The sequence below is a fragment of the Oncorhynchus mykiss genome, chromosome 16 (assembly GCF_057628025.1).
Source record: "Oncorhynchus mykiss isolate SJ-2025 chromosome 16, ASM5762802v1, whole genome shotgun sequence".
Classification (NCBI taxonomy): domain Eukaryota; kingdom Metazoa; phylum Chordata; class Actinopteri; order Salmoniformes; family Salmonidae; genus Oncorhynchus; species Oncorhynchus mykiss.
Window position 1 is genome coordinate 54,435,663 of NC_143037.1, and position 21,913 is coordinate 54,457,575.

Consider the following 21,913-nt stretch of genomic DNA (forward strand, 5'->3'; position numbering starts at 1 on the left):
TTACTATGTGGTAAGAACCAGGTATACATACAAGTTCACTCCAGTCTATTCAAAATAGACCTTTATGATGTAGGCAAAAAAAGTATGTATTTTTATGCTAACATTTTTATGTAGTAAATAATTTATGTGGTAAATAAACAATTACATTTTCAGATATCACATTTCCCCCATTTTGTGACCAAAGTATTTTCATAACAATGCACCTGCCCTGGTTTCATTTGCTCCACCCAAGGGAAGCAGGAAGTGATTCAGAAATAAAAACACTGTTTGCTTCCCTGAGGATTTTCAACATGGATTGTTGCAACACTTAATATTAAGCTATAGGCCTACAGTATGCTACACAATACAGTAGATTGGATGGATATTCTCTCTCGCTCCTCTCCTGGTGGCATAATCTACTCTTGTAAAGGGTGGTTATCTGCTTTGCCCTTCTAAGGTCACATGCCTTGCCTTTTTCCTCATGTGTCAGCAAATCTGTTTCTTTTGGGCCTTTGTGCATAGTGACATAGATTAGGATCAAAATCAGGAGTAATTGCATTTTAGAAATTGTTTGTATGCCTATACGGACTAAAAATGGCTTCCTGCATAGGCTACCAAATTTACATAAACCCCAAGATGTTATCTTTCTTTTTCTTCCAGCTTGCACTTCAAACCCTGAACAAAAATTCTGCTGAGCTGGTGTTGATTTTTATCAGTCCAGAAAAAATACATGTAAGATGTTCATTATAATCTTTCAAAAGTAACATAATAAATTCTTCAGTGAGTGAACATGTACATCAGAATTTAACGCCTCAGCCTCCCTTTTTGTTTTTGTCAAGGTCCTATGACACAGAAGGCAATCTTCTAACTAACACGTTTAGTCAGTTAAATTTAGATAATCAATGCATTTAAAAACAAAATGGGCGAAGAGTCTCACACCAATGATTCACAGTCCATTAAACCTAAAGATGAAATTCAAATAATGATCTTGCATAAGCCGCTCAGAGCTGCCCAAAGAAGTCATGATTGAGGTGGATTGTATGTAGGTCAAAATGATATAAGTTGATTTTATGACTCAGGCTATACTCTCCCTCAAGTTAACGCTTAACTGCGGGGTGTAGTACATTTTTATAGGCAGGCATTTGGATGTCAATGTCAAGACACTCATGAAATTGTTGACAATACACTCACATAATATGCTCATAAGCATCCTAGCTATTATACTTGTATGTTCGCCTACTTATTTCAATACAAGTCCCAAGTACAGCCTACTTAAATTATACAGTTGTATTATTACAATGGTAACATAAACATCATATGTTTCAATGACATGAATTTCATTATTCATTTTTTTAACAAAGATACACAAAGAAAATTCAAAATCCTAGTAATGCACCTCTCCGCAGCGGGCAGGTAACTTGGAATTAGGATATTTATTGAAAGGTAGACTCAGCCATATGACGTAGATGCAGAAAATAAACAGCATAGTGGGTTAATTTCCACAACAACTAAGATCATTGAAGCGCGAGGCTCAACTTCTCTGCTGTTGTGGTACTCTGGCTACCATGCTGTGAACAGTGTGAAGCAAACCCATGCACATGTGTAGATACTCGCTCATCTCAATATCTCGCTGCTCGTTGCAAAGTCAATTAGCTGAGTCTACCTTTAAAGGGTACAGTAGCAAATGGAATAAATATTGTTAAATATTATCACCTGTATTTATAACTAATGGATCTGCTGATTTACAGAAAAAATGGCAATGTTTAATGACTCAGAAGCTTTTCTTCTGGATGTCTCTGTCACTCACCCACCGATCTACTGTAGTGTTGCTCTCCCACTCTCCCGAGGGAAGATGAGGGGAGAAGAGGGAGAGGGAGATAATACCAGATAGAGGATATGGACAGTCTAACACACTAGCTACTGTACCTTTCCTCTGATGAAAGCAAATTAATATTGCATCATATGGGCTTGAAAAAAGGGAAATGGGGAGAAGAACCCACACACACATCTCACGGTATATATTCCGCCCCTCTCTGGTGTCCATGGAAACACTACTAACACACATGTTTAGCAGCTGGCTGTTCAGTGGCTTGACGGTTCAAACAAGAGAAGACAGTAGCTAGCCTGCAAGTTACACATTTAGCGACTTCGAAGTTGCAGAAAGATCTCCAGGTAACACAGTCAATCAAGATAAGATAACATTTTAAAGTAGCCACATGCACACTACTTGTTCAACTCAGGTTAGCTCGCTAGCAAGTTCGTTTGTACAATGCTAGTTAGCCGGGTTGGCTGTTGCAAACGCCTATCTACCTGAACATGTTTCATAGGTCTGTGAGCTCTTTGTCATTTCAAGTTATTTCTGTTGACCAATGTTGTTCAATTTAGGTCTTATGGACGTACCTGCCAGGGATAGTCCTTCAGAGGAAGTCTCCATCTCATCTTTTCATTCTGAATATCCTCCAGTCGACACTTGGAAAGATGAGGAAACAGGAGGTAGCTAACTCTAGGTCTAACATTTGTTTTGGAGGCGAAATAAACGCACACCTGTTAGGCATGGTGCTGGCTAGCGGAGTAGAACACTTACATTTAAGGAGAGCCGCACACTCTAGGAGCTCAGATGCAATAATTGAATAACCCAATATCCAACGTTTCGACAGACAAGCTGTCTTCATCAGGGTCTAACATTTGTTGTTCTGTATGTGTCTTGTAGGGCCTTAATCACAAATGCATGCAAATGCAAACATACGGTAGCCTAGCTAGTTAGCCATTATAAAGTTGTATTCCCACAAATTCAGATGAAGGCACAAGAGCGGAGACCTTCAGAGAGGATCCAGCACAACCAACGGATGCAGCAGAGTTGTCTTTAGAGTTAGATGCTACTAACTGGTGGGTGTCTCTGCTGCTTTGAGGACAGATGATTTGATAAATATTCCACTTTATTATACAACATACCGCTTTTGGCTTATGATGAACTTTTTACTTATAATAATATTTTGTCTAGGATTATCTAACCTCATTCCAAGACTATTGCGCAAGTGTCTGGGAATGAGATGAAGGATTATCAAGAAATTATTTTACATTAATAGTGGTGTGCTTTATATTGTTAGATTACTCCATGTTATTAAAAATGATCCATTCTTGACCATTCACCAAACCTTAGCCAATGTCTCTTTAATCTGCAAAGTGCGGATAATGATGACGACCTTGGGGAGGATGGCGGACGTAGTGGAAAGAAGAGTTATGCTGAGACAGCACGGATGTTCAAGCTGAGAAGAAACCTGGACCAGCTGGACTGCTTCCACCGACAGAAGGAGCACAACGTGCTGAAAGCCAGGTCTGTGTTTGCATCCAAAATACTTTTGTAGTGCACTATAAAGGAAATAGAGTTTAATTTGGGACATGGCCTGTGTTTGGCAAGGATCAGACCTTTGTATGCCACCTTAACACAAATCAAAGATTTGTTCTGCCCAAAGACATTCCAATGCCCTCTTTTTAGTCCTGCCTTAAACCAAGGGACCATCTCTGTAATTCATTGATTTGACTATTAAAATTAAAATAATTTCAGCCAAAGAGGAAGCATTTCCGATAATGTGTCTACATTTGTTGTTGTTTTGTGTTACAGAAAGCCATTAAGCACCCAATGAGCTTGCTAACAGTCTCTGAATGTTCTTGTGACTGTCATAATGAGAGCTTTTCACATTGTAGTTTGTTGTAGATTTAGTGCAGTGTTTTGCCTTTACTTCTTGGTTTCCAGAGAGGAGCTCAAAGTTTGCCGTCTGCATATTTCTGAGCTGGAGAGGCAGAGAGCTCGAGTGGAAGAGGAGATAGAGCAACAGAAAGAGGACGACAACAGGTAGGCACAAACAAAGCAAACCCAGATATAGCCAGGTCAGAGGGCGTATGTACTGTATCAAGTGACTAAGAGTAGGAGTGATGATCTCGGATCAGATCCCCTCCCCCTGTCCATGTTATCTTATTAATTGTGATCTAAAATGCAAAACTGGTCCTAAGTCAGCACTTCTACTCTGAGACGCTTGATATTTATGGCCCCAGCTGATGACCTCTTTATCCCCATGTTAATGGGATTGTTTTTGACTTGATCCAAATAAAACAATTAGATGATAATGATCTTCTTTTATACAACACTTAGGTAACAAATACAATGTCTCTTAGCACCCATTTGTTTTCATGCAGTGCGGCCGTGTTTCGCCTCCGAGCCCAGCACAAGCGCCTGTGCCAGGAGTTACAGCAAGAGGAGGAGCTGGAGTCACATGTGGCCACCACTCTGAGGGATCATGAGTGAGTCTGCACTACTGCAGCAGCATGATTTAGGCCCCATTACAAGGCTTCAAAGTGACTGCCAAGTTTATCTATCCTAAAGAGATATTCACCCTTTGAGTGCTATTCCAGCTGGGCAAATTTCTACAATACTTCTGCTACTTGCAATTATAATTCTTTCTTCAAACAGATGTTTATTGTTGCATCCAAGATGCTTTTTCAAGAGCAATTTGATTCAAATGCCACAAGCTCCCATTAGAACAAACCATTTTCCTTGCAGACTTGAGTTCTTCAGTTCCCAGCTGGAATTTCATAGTGCTGCACATTGACTACTAGCTTTAGCACCACTCTCATCCTTGACCATCCCTGCCCCCCCCCCCCCCCCTTTCTCGCTCTCTGCTCTGCTCCCTCCCCATTCACCCTTTCTCTCTCTCCTTTCTCCCCTCCCCTCCTCTCCATCCCCCCCTCTCCATCCAACCGCTCCCCCTTTCTCTACAGACTGGAAATGTGTCAGGTGGAGGTGGAAATGGGTCATTTCTCCCTCCTCCGTGTGGAGGTGCAGGAGGAGGAGCAGGCCTACCAGGCGCTGCAGGCCCAGAGAGGGGAGGCCAGGCTGCAGAAGGAGTACACCTCCACCCAGAGCCTGCAGCTCCGGACACAGTGCCTCAAAGCGTAAAGCAGCTCACTCCTTTTGATTTGTTCGTTTTTTTGTGAGCAACATAACTTTATTGCACACAAACTAGACAATACTAATGTCACATACAAAGTCATCTCGACACCCAGAAACTTTGTACACACAGGTACAAACACACACATACAAACATACATAACATACACACACGTACACCTGGATTGTGTGTTGTACTAGAGTAGTGGCCAGAGGGCACACAGTTAATGTATTGTGAAAATGTTGTAAAATGTATTTTAATGCATACATTTTCTTTATTATAATGTATATTACTGCCTTAATTTTTGCTGGACACCAGTAAGAGTAGCTGCTGATGGGGATCCATAATAAATACCAATACAAGTTATCACGTTTACATTTTAATCATTATGTCTGTCACGAAAGACTACATACAGAGTGCCATGCATGGTAGTTATGATAAAATGTTCCATAATATTGTCATGACCCAGGTTAATCTAACTGTATAGACATACAAAAAAATGCTACACAGTAGCCTAGTCTAATGTTCCTGAGATAATTTGTTTGTCATTCGTAAAGATTCCTTCCGTTTGAACGTGATGTTGTCTGTCTGTTAACAGGAGGCAGGCGGCCACACAGAAGGAAGAGGAGACTGACTATCAGAGGACCACAGAGCTGTCGCAGGCTAGCCGCCAGAAAGCAGCGCTGTATCTAAAAGAGACTATCAACAGGTAACAACTGTGTTCAACCTATCAACAGGTAACAACTGTGTTCAACCTATCAACAGGTTACACCTATAAAATTAGCATATAGAATGTATTGAACTTAGCTATGAACTCGTAAGAGAGTTGATAACCAGATATCCCGTAGAAGTTTAGAATTAACATCAAATTAATGTATGCACCCTCCTTCGCTCTTGAGTGATCGCTATGTCCCTTTTGTGTCCAGGATGCATCGGGAAGAGGCAGAGAACGAGCAGCAGAGTCGAGGGCTGAGGCAGAAAAGGATGCAGGCAGTCCTGTCATTGAAGGCCAACATTGCATGCACCCAAGTAAGCAGTGGACACTTTTTTTCAGGGTGAACATGAAACGGCCCAAGGATATTGTTTAAGCATTGAGTAGAGTTAAGATAAGAGCGCTGGTCCTCAGCTCCTAGCTCGTGTTTCTGAGGGTCCAGCATAATGGAAAATAGCAATGGGCATCGTCACATTGTCATGAACACAAGGTGACACAATTACTTCTGCCTTCCAATGGACGGACATTTGTTCTGATTTACTGTATTAAGCTGGAATACATTTTGGACCTCTTTGTACGATTTAGTAGTGTAATAATCTTGACCAATTGCTACTGTATTAGTGGAGTGAACACAGTGTGATGAAGCCCTCACTGCAGAATTTAATTTCTAATTGATTACTACAATCATTGCATCATTGTTCTCAAATCACACATTATATTCCCTGCTTAAAGAAGCGTCAGTATTATTCTTACTGAAAGCCTAGTTTGTGTTTTGTCCTCAGGAACGAAGGGAAAGTGTCATCCCTCCTTGACCTTGTTCACTCTACATTTGTGTTGTTTCCAGGAGAGCCTGCGAGCCCAACAGACGAAGGCCAGAGCCCAGGCTTGGAGACAAGAGGAGGAGGAGAGACAGCTGAGAGAGTCCCTACAGACACAGGGTATCAACAGCACCAAGTACATGTACCAACAGAAAAAGCTCCAGGAATTCCACCGAAAGAAAGAGTGTGTTCTTCTGATCAATCTACTTCTCTCTCCCACTCAACGAGTGGGTGTTTTCTTCTCACAATAACGTGCCAAGGAGAAATATGATCCTATTTTGCTCACAATGGCTTGTCGTTGTGGTCATTTTTCAGAGAATTTCAGGAGAAGCAGAAATCCAAACGGGTGGAAATTGTCTCCAAGTTACTGCTGGAAGAGGAGTTGTTAGAGAGACGTAAGAGGCACCATGCTCTGCTGATCCCTCCCACCCAAGTCAGCCGTGTGGAGAGGTTGGCAGGGCACGAGAGATCTCCAGAGAAGCTCCTTCAGAGCCTTGATCAACAGCCGGCAGAAACAAAGGAAGAGGAAAGAAAACGAGTGAGTGGAAATATCACAGTTGAAGATGAAGAATTCAGACTGCTGAAACAAGAGTCTAATAAAACAAATTGGTACACATGACATGAAAACTCCATAAATAGTTGCCTATTTTTCACAGCAGTAGTAGGGTATATAATACCCTCTTGTCGTGTGTGTATGCGTGTGCATGTGCGTATGTATGTATGTATGTGGGCAGAGAGTTTTGCACATCTCACTCTAAAGGCACGTTGTGACAGCTTGATGTGTCTGTTTTTGACCATGAGCATCCACACATCCCCTCATGTCCTTCCCAGCAGGACACAGTGTTTAGTGACAGCAGCTCTTCATCAGAGCTGTCTGACCAGGAGGAGAGCAGGGACCTGGAGGAGGAGCAGGGCCTCACTGACAGCCTGGCGCAGCCTGAGTTCACTGGCCTCTGGGACCAGATACGTCAAGTTCACCAGGTACCATTTTAATGACACACATCATCATCAACTCACAAATACAATCATTTTGAGATTAGACATGATGCTCAACTCTATTTCCCTTTTGTGTTCCATCTCAAAATAAATGTATATCCATAAGTATAGTAAACATAAGTAATTTGTTTTATAGTGTAGTCAATCAAGCCTTATAGGCTTGTGGTAAATCTGGAAATACAAATGACCATTGAGAACTATGAAATAGTAAGTGAGAAATAAATGTTAAACTGGGACTGGTACCTCTCGGTCACATTCTATAGAACAGGAGAACGGACGGCTTTAGAACTGCTCTAATACTCCCCAGCCAGCAGCAGTGGGTTGCCTCTACTGCCTCTATCCCACTCTTGAGATCCATGGCGACAGACATCACTTCTCATTTGCTGGTGCCTTGGAAGCCTCCAACGGAACATGACAGTCATTCAGGCCAGATAGTCCTGTGTGCGAGAAGTCATGCGGAAAGGTTTTTACTTTTCACATGCACTTCTGCAAATGATGTCCTCATAACATCACGACACATTGGGTTGGGTTTGGATTGGGAGCTGAGTTGTAATGAGAAAAGGACCATAGGCCAAAATTACTCAGCTCCTTAACTCTTGAGGGTGAGACTGAAATCACTGCAATTTTCCTAAATGCATATCACATTTGTGCTTTCCCTCAAAGGCTGATGTCTTGTCTTGTTTGTGTCTGGATGCTGCCTTGCCTGCCTTGATTAACTGAGCAGGACATGAATGGCCTGTCTATGAGAATTCAGAATGGTCTCCACTGGTAGACAATAACTACAGGCCAGTCTCTACAGTACACTACATATTATGCAACTACTAAATACAATCATACACTATTAATGTTTTGTTTGTAGAGTTTATCTACTGTCTTGTACTTGTGAATTTAGAGCTGCTGCCTCTAAATAATTGTTAACATATTGTTTATTTCATTTGTTCCATGGCATGGTGTTGGTTGCATTGGCCATGCCCTCTTGTGCCAATATGGCTTTGAAAGAAAAATATGCCTAAATGTTATATCTGTTTGTTTAAAATTCAAGCTGTAGTATATCAATATATATATATTTTTCAACTTTGAAATATGACCTGAATTGGTGTTCATTTCCCCCTGATTGTCCAGAGCACTCCAAATGAAGATGCTAAATCATTACAGTCGCGAGCAGAGAGACGAGATATGTCTTTGCTGCCGGTGGGGAAACCTCCAGTGGCTGGTAAAAGAGTTATACAGGGGAAGGAATTTAAAGGCTCACCTTTCATCAGCAAGCCAGAAGTCATCCTCTTCAAGGTACATTGTTCTGCATTGTGTAACTATTTATTGTATTGCGGAACATGCAGTTATTTCATACTGTACAGTCATTTCAGACAAAATGACATGCAGGTATTTCACAAATCCAAATACTGTTGCAGGATTTTGATGTGGGACAGGTGTACAAGAAGAAGGTCACCTTGACTAATGTCAGCTACACAACCAATTATTGCAAGTTACTTGGTGTCACCATGGATCTGATGGATTTCATTTCTATAAGGTGAGCGTTATAGCCTCAGTTCCATCGTAGGTTGAATTGGAACAGATTCAAAACCTGTTACTCATTTCTCGTACGCTCAGAAAAACAGGGAACAGTTAATGTATGGGTCTAGGGTCAAATTGTTTTACAATCCTTCAAATGAACAATTTAAGGTTGGGTAATTTGATCCTAGATGTTTGGTTGGGTCTGCACAACTTCTCCTCGAGCATCCACCCCCTCGCAAAGCCTACACACTAGCTCAGTTTTGGTAATGTGTTTCTTTGTCCTGAGCCTCCATCCCTCCCACCCACAAAACAAAGGAGGGATGAGTGTTACACGTGGGTCCCACACCACTCACTATCCCTTTCCAGAGAGATAGTGAGATAACTCTGACTTTATGCAGTTACGAGGGCCTCTGCTCTTTCTGCCTCGGTGAGTGAACTAAGACCTCGTCCTCCCAGGCTGCTGCTTGCTCAGAGCCCAGTCAGTGTCTCGTGGTTGGGTTGGTTGGAGCCTTGGCAGGACCTGTCTGCACACATCGACTCCACACACACACTCTACTTCTCAGTGAGCCGTTCAGCTCAGCTCGCCCATTACTCTGAGGTGCCAGTGCCACAGCCTATCATCCACCAGTACTGTGACCCAGAGGAGGAGGATCCTTCATTGGGTATATAGTACGCTGTAGTATCACTTTTGAAAAGGTAGATTTGAATGCCTTAATGGAATGGTGAAAATGGGGATGAATTGCTATAATGTACTATAATGCAAGCAATATGGTTGTTGTGATTGATAAAAATAAATTGGGGACTGTTATGTAATGTGGAATTTAGTATTTTGTTTTGGAGGACTATTCTTTTAAAATGTTATTTAAAAGGCCTTAAATGACCATTATGTTCAGGGGTTAAGTATCTGAAATCAACATTTGCTCAGCGGTAGACAAACGTTAACCAAGAACATGATTTTTACACGCCCGTCCATCGTTCTTTCGACGCCCCCTGAAATTCTAAAAATGGCTCCCCAACTCTCTTCCCCCCCAGCATAGCTGTGTGTGTGCCAGGGCTGATTCTCTCTGCCATGTTTTAGCCTTACTGCTGGGACTCTGCTAGGTGGACTGCCCAGGCTCTGCCAAACGTTACTAAGGCGTTATACACATTAAAATGCAGCACTTTTACAGCTTAAACATTTTTTTAAATAAACAATTTGGCTTACTTACATCCTTCAGTGCTTTTAATGCCTAAGACTAAGCCAGAGAGTGTTCCAAAATGGACACCTGACTCAGAATCTGTCATATGGCTCCTCTCCTCTGGTTAATGTGACAGGACTCATGTTTTGGCACAGCACCATATGTAGCCATCAGGCATGTTTTGGTGTTAACAATGTTGAGGAACTACCTAGTGCTAATTGATTTGTTATAGGATCCGTGTCACCCAGGAGGGTTTGATAATGTATATGCCAGGCAGTCATACTGCACCTATGGGCTCCTGCCATATATTTTTAGTCTAACTGTAAATATGGGCTGATTTGCTGTACTGTTCACCACACGTCTTCAACATGGTCTCACTCAACACTCAATCCCTAGTGAACTGTTCTCTTTTTTCTTTGAAAACATTATTATTGTTATATGTTATTATTTTGAACCTAGAAAGACTGCCTCCCTCCATGCCTTCATATGGCATTTAGAAAGCAGACTGTCAGATATTGTAGGTCAGGGGTCCCCAATTACATTCAGCCGTGGGATAGAATTTTCCTTGAGTGAATGGTCGGGGGCAGAACATAGTTATAAATAATTTGCACACTGCAAATTGACTGCAATAATCCCAAACAGATTTAGTATTTGACAAACCTTGATTACATTGGGATACGATCACATATGCCTCTCTATTTACACGTGGGAATACTTGGGAACAGATTTCCTAAATTATCACTTTGAGCTGATTTCCTAGTGATTTTACAGTATTTTATGTCCAACATCAAAAAAATAAATGTATATCCCCAAAAATAAAATCACTCCCGGCGGAATTTGGCCCGCGGGCCTCCTATTGGGGAACCTTGGTATAGGTAGATACAGTAGATAGTACATACTTTGTTAAAGTGTGACTCCTCTTATTGAGACAACAGATGTTGGTTGTGTTCTGTGATCCTGCCTGTGAGCGTGCCCATTTTGGCCTCTTTCATTAATTTCCAGGGCACAGCAGGCTACTGTCGACTGTCTTTGGAACTACTGAAAGTCAATCTGATTTCTATCTATTTGAAATAGCATGATATGACATGTGATTTCTCTCACTAGTATTTTAATGGATTTTGATGTAAGTATGTAAATTAAGACATAATATAGGGTATGTATAGGTGTGATTGACAGGCCCAAAATCAGAACAAATTCGAATCGAAAATTAATATAATTTTGAGTTGATTTCCTGGTGATGTTAGTCTTTTATGTCCAACAACAACATAAATAATAATAATACAAATATATTTCTTAGAAAACCAAATAAAATCCCCAGAGGACCACGTATTGGGGAACCTTGATCTACAGTATGTCCTATTTGGAGAGGGGTGAGGAATGGGATCCAGGGAGCATTTCAGCCCACCTCTCCTAGGCTCTCTGCCAGAGGACTGTCCAGATCAAAAACACTCCCTTGTCATTGGAAAAAGAGGTCACTCCAAAACTAGTCTAGTCAAATTGGTTGAGCCTGGTTGTGTCAGACTCAAAATGGGTTTCAGCTCAAGTCTATGTGACATGAGAGCAATATACTGTATAATAATTGGAATCATTAAGCCATAATCACACAACAGTTTGATACTGATTCCCAGCTTGTGCTCTACAGTCTTCTTTACTGTTGTGCTTATGGTTGTTTTTTCCAACTCATTGTTTATCTATTGAATTTTGAGAAATTCTCCTGCGGCCTTTTTGCTCCACCGTATCGATTGGGTAGCCTTTTATATATTTTGGAGGCTGGAACATTTGGAGTGCTCCAGGGCAATCTCTTGGCTATGTCTGGCATGTGTCAACAGATACCCATGTTGCAATTGAATATTTGGGATACTGGCTTTTGCCTCGATCATTTTTTTAAACGTGGTCATCAGTATGCGCTAGTAGGCTATACAATATCAGACATATGTTTCCTAATTGATTAGGAATTTCTGAATACTGTTTCTTACATCAGTAGCTTTAAGAATTGAATGCTAACCTTTGCACCTGTTATGTTGTGCTGATCATATATCTGAATAACAGCTTAATGTCAACTTTTGACCCCCCTGTTTTCAATTATATTCCTTTTCTTTCCCGGCAGACACAACATCCTTTAGTATTGAAATAGTTCTGGATGCTTTTTTTGTAGAATGTTGCTGTTTTTCATTTTGAACTTGTCTTACTTGTTTGCTTTTTACACAGAACTTAGCACGTGGAACTTAGCACGTGGAACTTAGCAATTAGCGCACGCGCACACACACACACACACACACACTATGTTGCCATTTCAATCTGCCTCAAATGCATCCATAATGTTTAATATGATCTGGCCAAATTTTCACAATCGTTGTGTAAATGGATCTGCAATATAATTCCACTGAGTATGGAGAATATCATGCTGTGTTGTCTCAATGGCTTTGAAATGTCTGTCTGCAGTATGAATGGCTGGTGCAGATCATAAAATGTTTTCATGTAAACTGTTATTTTACAGTGCATTTGGAAAGTATTCAGACCCCTTGACTTTTTCCACATTTTATTACATTACAGCCTTATTCTAAATTCATTTAAATATTTTTTTTCCTCATCAATTTTCACACAATGCCCCATAAAGATAAAGTGAAAACAGGTTTTAAAAATGTTAGCAAATATATTACAAATAAAAAACTGAAGTATTGAGACCCTTTGCTATGAGACTCGAAATTGAGATCAGGTGCATCCTGTTTCCATTGATCATCCTTAAGGTGTTTCTACAACTTGATTGGTAAATTAAATTGATTGGACATGATTTGGAAAGGCACACAACTGTCTATATAAGGTCCCACTGTTGACAGTGCACATCAGGGCAAAAACCAAGTCATGAGGTCGAAGGAATTGTCCGTAGAGCTCCGAGACAGGATTGTGTTGAGACACAGATTTTTATTTAACTAGGCAAGTCAGTTAAGAACAAATTCTTATTTACAATGACGGCCTTGTTCAGGGGCTGAATGACAGATTTTTACCTTGTCAGCTCCGGAATTCGATCTTAGCAACCTTTCGGTTACGGGCCCAACACTCTAAACACTAGGCTACCTGCCGCCCTTCTGGGGAAGGGTACCAAAAAATGTCTGCAGCATTGAAGGTCCCCATGAACACCGTGGCCTCCATCATTCTTAAATGGAAGAAGTTTGGAACCACCAAGACTCTTCCTAGAGCTGGCCGCCCAACCAAACTGAGCAATCGGGGGAGAAGGGGAGGTGACCAAGAACCCGATGGTCACTCTGACAGAGCTCCAAAGTTACTCCGTGGAGATGGGAGAACCTTCCAAAAGGACTACCATCTCGCAACACTCCACCAAACAGGCCTTTATGGTAGAGTGGCCAGATGGAAGCCATTTACTCAGTAAAAGGCACATGGCAGCCCGCTTGGAGTTTACAAAAGGCACCTAAAGGACTCCCAGACCATGAGAAACAAGATTCTCTGGTCTGATGAAACCAAGATTGAACTATTTGGCCAGAATGCCAAGCGTCACGTCTGGAGGAAACCTGGCACCATCCCTACGGTGAAGCATGGTGGTGGCAGCATCATGCTGTGGGGATGTTTTTCAGCGCCAGGGACTGGGAGACTAGTCAGGACCGAGGGAAAGATGAACAGAGCAAAGTACAGAGAGATCCTTGATGGAAACCTGCTCCAGAGTTCTAAGGACCTCAGACTGGGTTGAAGGTTCACCTTCCAACAGGACAACGACCCTAAGCACACAGCAAAGACAACACAGGAGTGGCTTCGGGACAAGTCTCTGAATGTCCTTGAGTGGCCCAGCCAGAGCCCGGACCTGAACCTGATCAAACATATCTGGAGAGACCTGAAAATAGCTGTGCAGCGACATTCCCCATCCAACCTGACAGAGTTAGAGAGTATCTGAGGAGAAGAATGGGAGAAACTCTCCCAAATTCAGGTGTGCCAAGCTTGTAGCATCATACCCAAGAAAACTTGAGGCTGTAATCACTGCCAAAGGTGCTTCAACAAAGTACTTAGTAAAGGGTCTGAATACTTATGTAAACGTGATGTTTCACTGTCTAAAAACCTGTTTTTGATTTGTCATTATGGGGTATTATGTGTAGATTGATGAGGGGGAAAAAACAATATAATCATTTTAGAAATAAGTCTGTAACGAAACAAAATGTGGAAAAAGCCAAGGAGTCTGAATACTTTCCGAATGCACTGTATATCCCACTGTGTGTGAGATGCATTTGTTTGAATTAGGTTGAATCTTCCGTTTCAGCTTTGAGCCTCCTGGTCCAATATCAGCTGGGATGGCCTGTGACATGCAGGTCATTTTTCAACCAATGGTGAGTCAGTCAGACAAACAGACAGACAAGCATACCCATCTGTCTCCAATAGTTATTTACCTTCCTATCAAATGATCACCATTGCTGTCCTTCTAGATGAATAAGGATTTGAAGGGAGAGGTCCAGTTTGTGTCAGCAGCTGGCCCCTTCTCTGTGCCCATCAGATGTACCATTAAGAAATGTGATGTAAGTACTAAGAAGGACCTCGTCTGAGGAGTGCCCATTTATCTTAGTATCCTACTACCTGCTGTCATCTGCATATTTCCTAAAATGGCTGCACACAGCCCTCAATTCTTATATTCCTTATGTATAGTATTGCATTTAGAATCTTGGGATATTCATCTCTACAAATGTACCCTCTCAAATACTGTGTACCTCATCCATGTGCTTTCTTAGTACTTATGCACCTTTTCATTGTGTCTCATGACTCCTAGCTGTCTGTGGACATCGACCTCATTGTCTTTGGTACCCACGTGGTGGGCCAGACCATTTCCCGGGCTATCACCCTGACCAACAGGGGGGCCCTGGGGACATGCTTCACCGTGGTCTCCTCCCCCTGCCCTAGCCTAGCGCAGTCCCAGCTCCAAGCCCAGGCTCATGCCTTGTCTGAGGCCTCTTCCGCCAGCACCGAGGTGAGACCCTGACCCATGATCCCAGTCACATGCATGTCCCTGTGCCATATCAGGTTTATAGAAACATTACAGTAATATAAACTTTTTTACCATGAGCAATTGATTCCTGTGTCCGGCTTTCTTGTTAGTGGCGTGCACTGTAATTTGAATATATCCAATAGACACTGCTCTGACCAGTGTTGGACAGTGGTATAGGGGTTTTGTAAGTTTTTTTTTGCCCGCTTTGAGGACAATACAGTGTCACTGACACGGCCTGCAACGAAAACTTGCGGTCTCTCCTTCACTGCAGCCGAGGTGAGTAAGACATTTAAACGTGTTAACCCTCGCAAGGCTGCAGGCCCAGACGGCATCCCCAGCCGCGCCCTCAGAGCATGCGCAGACCAGCTGGCTGGTGTGTTTACGGACATATTCAATCAATCCCTATACCAGTCTGCTGTTCCCACATGCTTCAAGAGGGCCACCATTGTTCCTGTTCCCAAGAAAGCTAAGGTAACTGAGCTAAACGACTACCGCCCCGTAGCACTCACTTCCGTCATCATGAAGTGCTTTGAGAGACTAGTCAAGGACCATATCACCTCCACCCTACCTGACACCCTAGACCCACTCCAATTTGCTTACCGCCCAAATAGGTCCACAGACGATGCAATCTCAACCACACTGCACACTGCCCTAACCCATCTGGACAAGAGGAATACCTATGTGAGAATGCTGTTCATTGACTACAGCTCGGCATTCAACACCATAGTACCCTCCAAGCTCGTCATCAAGCTCGAGACCCTGGGTCTCGACCCCGCCCTGTGCAACTGGGTACTGGACTTCCTGACGGGCCGCCCCCAGGTGGTGAGGGTAGGCAACAACATCTCCTCCCCGCTGATCCTCAACACTGGGGCCCCACAAGGGTGCGTTCTGAGCCCTCTCCTGTATTCCCTGTTCACCCACGACTGCGTGGCCACGCACGCCTCCAACTCAATCATCAAGTTTGCGGACGACACAACAGTGGTAGGCTTGATTACCAACAACGACGAGACGGCCTACAGGGAGGAGGTGAGGGCCTTCGGAGTGTGGTGTCAGGAAAATAACCTCACACTCAACGTCAACAAAACTAAGGAGATGATCGTGGACTTCAGGAAACAGCAGAGGGAACACCCCCCTATCCACATCGATGGAACAGTAGTGGAGAGGGTAGCAAGTTTTAAGTTCCTCGGCATACACATCACAGACAAACTGAATTGGTCCACTAACACAGACAGCATTGTGAAGAAGGCGCAGCAGCGCCTCTTCAACCTCAGGAGGCTGAAGAAATTTGGCTTGTCACCAAAAGCACTCACAAACTTCTACAGATGCACAATCGAGAGCATCCTGGCGGGCTGTATCACCGCCTGGTACGGCAACTGCTCCGCCCTCAACCGTAAGGCTCTCCAGAGGGTAGTGAGGTCTGCACAACGCATCACCGGGGGCAAACTACCTGCCCTCCAGGACACCTACACCACCCGATGTCACAGGAAGGCCATAAAGATCATCAAGGACATCAACCACCCGAGCCACTGCCTTTTCACCCCGCTATCATCCAGAAGGCGAGGTCAGTACAGGTGCATCAAAGCTGGGACCGAGAGACTGAAAAACAGCTTCTATCTCAAGGCCATCAGACTGTTAAACAGCCACCACTAACATTGAGTTGCTGTCGCCAACACACTGACACTGACTCAACTCCAGCCACTTTATTAATGGGAAATGATGTAAATATATCACTAGCCACTTTAAACAATGCTACCTTATATAATGTTACTTACCCTACATTATTCATCTCATATGCATACGTATATACTGTACTCTATATCATCAACTGTATCCTTATGTAATACATGTATCACTAGCCACTTGAACTATGCCACTTTGTTTACATACTCATCTCATATGTATATACTGTACTCGATACCATCTACTGTATCTTGCCTATGCTGCTCTGTACCATCACTCATTCATATATCCTTATGTACATATTCTTTATCCCCTCACACTGTGTACAAGACAGTAGTTTTGGAATTGTTAGTTAGATTACTTGTTGGTTATTACTGCATTGTCGGAACTAGAAGCACAAGCATTTCGCTACACTCGCATTAACATCTGCTAACCATGTGTATGTGACAAAAAATTTGATTTGATTTGATAAGTGCTTGTGTGTGTAGCTTTCACAGGAAAGGAGCACTTCAATAGCAGCAGCCTCTGACAGCCAGGAGAGCCCTGCATCACGGGACTCAGGAGAACTCAAATCAGAGAGGAAGAGTCAGGAACCCTTGCTAGTCTCAGACTCCAAACAGTCAGGTAATTGATGCACACATGCGTCTTTGATGTGTAAAAAATGAAACAGTTACACTCTACTCAGCATGTTTTTTTAAAATCTGATTAATAGATGCTTTGATAATTATATCAAAGCTCATGTTATCAGTCGTCAGTAAAGTTTGTCAGATCAGTGATCACCTCTGGGAAAGGAGGAAGGAAGGTTTCAATGGTAAATATTGGAGAGTGGGTGTGTGTGGATGCATGCTTGTATGTACGTGTCTCTGTGTGTGTGTGTGGTATTAGGGGCCCAGACACCTGCTGTGTCAGAGACCCTGGGGGGTGTGGAGGCTGCCTCAAGAAGACGCAGCCTGGCCTCAGAGCAGCAGGAGGGAGGCCCGGCCCTCAAGGCCAGCACAGAAGAGCCCTCAGACAGCAGCAGTGACATCACCATCGGAGAGGTACAGCACCTTTGAGTAACTGCTATAGTGTTGCTATATCAACACTGGAAAATAATTACTACGGTACAACACCAGTTCTTTGTAGAAGAGACTGGAATGTTGAATGAAGAACAAAAGTTTAGTCCAATTTTTAGTCCATACAGTTGAAGTTGGAAGTTTACATACACTTAGGTTGGAGTCATTAAAACTCATTTTTCAACCACTCACAGTTTACATAACTAAGTTGACTGTGCCTTTAAACAGCTTGGACAATTCCAGAAAATGATGTCATGGCTCTAAAAGCTTCTGATAGGCTAATTTACATCATTTGAGTCAATTGGAGGTGTACCCTTGGATGTATTTCAAGGCCTACCTTCAAACTTAGTGCCTCTTTGCTTGACATCATGGGAAAGTCAAAAGAAATCAGCCAAGACCTCATAATTGTAGACCTCCACAAGTCTGGTTCATTTTTGGGAGCAATTTCCAAATGCCTGAAGGTGCCACATTCATCTGTACAAACAATAGTACGCAAGTATAAACACCATGGGACCACGCAGCCGTCATACCGCTCAGGAAGGAGACACGTTCAGGCCTATATCGACATGACCTGAAAGGCCGCTCAGCAAGGAAGAAACCACTGCTCCAAAGCTAGACTACAGTTTGCAACTGCACATGGGGACAAAGATCGTACTTTTTGGAGAAATATCCTCTGGTCTGATGAAACAAAAACAGAACTGTTTGGCCATAATGACCATCGTTATGTTTGGAGGAAAAAGGGGGAGGCTTGCAAGCTGAAGAACACCATCCCAACCATGAAGCAATGGGGTGGCAGCATCATGTTGTGGGGGTGCTTTTGCTGCAGGAGGGACTGGTGCACTTCACAAAATAGATGGCATCATGAGAAGGGAAAATTATGTGGATATATTGAAGCAACATCTCTAACCCTAACCCTAACCCAGGAAGTTAAAGCTTGGTCGCAAATGGGTCTTCCAAATGGGCAATGACCCCAAGCATACTTCCTAAGTGGCAAAATGGCTTAAGGACAACAATGTCACGGTATTGGAGTGGCCATCACAAAGCCCTGACCTCAATCCCATAGAATATTTGTGGGCAGAACTGAAAAAGCATGTGCGAGCAAAGAGGCCTACACACCTGACTCAGTTACACCAGCTCTGTCAGGAGGAATGGGCCAAAATTCACCCAACTTATTGTGGGAAGCTTGTGGAAGGCTACCTGAAACGTTTGACCCAAGTTAAACTATGTAAAGACAATGCTACCAAATACTAACTGAGTGTATGTAAACTTCTGACCCACTGGGAATGTGATGAAAGAAATGAAAGCTTTCTACTATTATTCTGACATTTAACAATCTTAAAATAAAGTGGTGATCCTAACTGACCTAAGACAGGGAATTTTTACTAGGAATAAATGTCAGGAATTGTGAAAAAGAGTTTAAATGTATTTGGCTAAGGTGTATGTAAACTTCCAACTTCAACTGTATGTTAAGAACGTAAGTAACTGAAAATAAGAGGTGCTATGTAAATCGGACCCTTTGTTGTTATTATGATACAACTTTTCTTCATCCCCACTTCTCTGTATAGTTCTGTATTGATAGATGTCTGCCTTGGTCTTTGTGTGTGAATCCGTAAAATTGTGAATTATCAGATATGAACAAATGCATAAAAAATTACAGCACACACACATCCACACTAGTTCTGTAGTGATAGTCTGTCATCTCTCTCTGTCTCTCTCCATGGTGGGTTTGTGCACTAATGTCATGTGCCCTGCGGTCTCTACCTGTCTAGTTGTTGGCTCATTCTGGGCTCATTACTCCTGTCTTGGGGGTAATGGTGCATTGCTTCTCCCGCTTCCTTGTGTGTGTGTGTGTGTGTGTGTGTGTGTGTGTGTGTGTGTTTCCACCATTTACACACATTGTGCTCCCAGAGAATTGAAACTTTCCTGGAGTGAGGTGCCACACTGAAGTGTTCTTCTTTCCACAACTTATTATTGAAATCCCTGTGTTATGGTGCAGAGGATGACACCCAACATTGACTGTAGTTAGATTTTATATGACTTTGAAGTTTCACATCTGTATCACTAGCATGAGATGTAGGGTACTATATTAAAACCAGCCCTAAAAAGATTTCACCTGGAGTGTATTCACTAGGAACCAAACAGAAGCAAATGGGCCAAAATGGGGTGGGACCTACCTGAATTTGTCCAATATGAAACTAGTTTTCATTGCAAAATGTTTTCCGTTGCAGAATGTTTTGCTACGCTGTGCACTAATGAATACCGCTGATCCTGCCCTTGATGATGTGACTTGTTGTGACATATTCCCTCAAGACTTCCTCCCATGCCTAGGTCAGAGAGGGGGAGGTGGGCCCGTTTGAAAGTGTCAAGTTGGAGATTATATTCACACCCACTGTACCAGGGGAGGCTAAGTTGGACTTCCACATCAAGTTCTCCGACCCAACCTGTGAACCAGTAAGATTTTACTCATGATGTCATCATCATTACCTGAGTGAACTAAAACTACAGCAAAAGTCTATTCAGCCAAAGCCAATAGCCAGGCGTTAACTTATGTATGACAAAAACAGCTTTCCTCTCATGAGAATGTGTGATAGGAGTGATGTAGTCAATAAAATTATATTTACTCAATATTTACAATATATTATATAATTAAGCAATGAGGCCCGAGAGGGTGTGGTATATGGCCAATATACCACGGCTAAGGGCTGTTATGCGCAACGAGGAGTGCTCAGACACAGCCCTTGCCTTTGTATGTTTGCCATATATCACCCATCCCCGAGGCGCCTTATTTCTATTGTAAACTGGAAGCCAACGTAATTAGAGCTGTAAAAATATACGTTTTGTCATACCCATGGTATACGGTCTGATATATCACAACTTTCAGCCAATCAGGCCCATTCAGGGCTCGAACCACCCAGTTTATAATAATATATAATGTGTGAAGGCTAATGAGATGAATGTCCTTCTGGCATATCCCGGAATCATCCAAGCACTAGTTTTGATTGACAGGGGCCTTGTCTATTCACAGATATCCATTGGGGTCCGAGGGACGGCTGTGTGCGTGCCTGTGTGGGTGGCCCAGCCAAGCATTGTCCTGAAGATCTGCATGTTCGATCGCCTCTATCAAGACAGTATCGTGGTCCAAAGCAGGTGAGTCTGTCAATTGGGTAGAGACGGTCATTAATTTACGTTATGTACAGTAGACCTTGGCCTGGGCAGGAGTCTGATCTAGTGGTAGTGCTGCCAACTGGGTTACAAATCCCACCTCTACCCTTCCTGTCACGCTCTGACCATAGAGAGCCTTTTTTACTCTCTATTTTGGTTTGGTCGGGGTGTTCCTATCTAGGTTGTCTAGTTCTATGTTGGCCTGGTATGGTTCCCAATCAGAGGCAGCTGTTTATTGTTGTTTTATTGTTTCCCCATTGTGCTTTGTGGGATCGTGTCTATGTATAGTTGCCTGCGAGCACTATATTAGCTTCACGTTTCATTTTGCGCTTTCTTGTTTTCTGTGTGTTTCACTTTTAATAAAAGATGATGGAACCATACCACGCTGCACTTTGGTCCGACCATCATTACAACAACGTTCGTGACACTTCCTCTCTGTGTCCCTCCATGCCTGTCTCCCTCCATACATACATCCCTCTCTAGAAGACAACACATTCTTAAAAAACAAATGCAGTGTAAAAGCACTTTTCTTGCCGTTTATACTTGACACATTTATATAACTTGTTTCTAGCTGCTGTTGCATATTCTGAGTGCTAGTCTAACACCGTCCCATTTAGCATGTGCTAAATTCAGTTTTTACAGAAAAACTGCTCAAGAAAATGCCTTGCAATCACATGGACAGCTTACTCAAGCTTTTCTGAGATATAACTCAGCAAATGGGGACCATTTTGAATATACCGTTCATAATATTTAATAACATGACCAAAAGCAGGGAAATGTCTTAGACTTCACTTACACTCACCAAACCCTGGGACTACTGTATCGGATGGGGTCCAAGGACCCCGGATAAGGTGCCATTTAAGGTCTCAATCCCCTCTTCTTTAGGTGGGATTG

General features: G+C 42.7%; 1 protein-coding gene across 2 annotated transcripts in view; it reads left to right on the forward strand.

The window, feature by feature from the left end:
• The first annotated feature begins 2,014 nt into the window (after nt 1–2,014).
• The window catches only part of cfap74 (cilia and flagella associated protein 74), a 49,295-nt gene continuing 29,396 nt past the window's right edge, over nt 2,015–21,913 (forward strand). The window contains exons 1-21 of one of the 2 annotated variants that reach the window (XM_036947181.2): nt 2,015–2,151; nt 2,365–2,472; nt 2,775–2,865; nt 3,164–3,313; nt 3,734–3,832; nt 4,174–4,278; nt 4,756–4,929; nt 5,524–5,634; nt 5,852–5,954; nt 6,482–6,639; nt 6,771–6,993; nt 7,287–7,436; nt 8,574–8,738; nt 8,861–8,979; nt 14,406–14,472; nt 14,569–14,658; nt 14,907–15,104; nt 17,291–17,426; nt 17,688–17,842; nt 20,186–20,308; nt 20,883–21,004. In XM_036947181.2, the coding sequence (XP_036803076.1) occupies nt 2,370–2,472; nt 2,775–2,865; nt 3,164–3,313; nt 3,734–3,832; nt 4,174–4,278; nt 4,756–4,929; nt 5,524–5,634; nt 5,852–5,954; nt 6,482–6,639; nt 6,771–6,993; nt 7,287–7,436; nt 8,574–8,738; nt 8,861–8,979; nt 14,406–14,472; nt 14,569–14,658; nt 14,907–15,104; nt 17,291–17,426; nt 17,688–17,842; nt 20,186–20,308; nt 20,883–21,004 (2,642 nt within the window). In that variant the 5' untranslated portion in view covers nt 2,015–2,151; nt 2,365–2,369. The remainder of the gene's footprint in view (nt 2,152–2,364; nt 2,473–2,774; nt 2,866–3,163; nt 3,314–3,733; nt 3,833–4,173; nt 4,279–4,755; nt 4,930–5,523; nt 5,635–5,851; nt 5,955–6,481; nt 6,640–6,770; nt 6,994–7,286; nt 7,437–8,573; nt 8,739–8,860; nt 8,980–14,405; nt 14,473–14,568; nt 14,659–14,906; nt 15,105–17,290; nt 17,427–17,687; nt 17,843–20,185; nt 20,309–20,882; nt 21,005–21,913) is intronic. The other variant, XM_090203255.1, reaches the window with a different exon arrangement.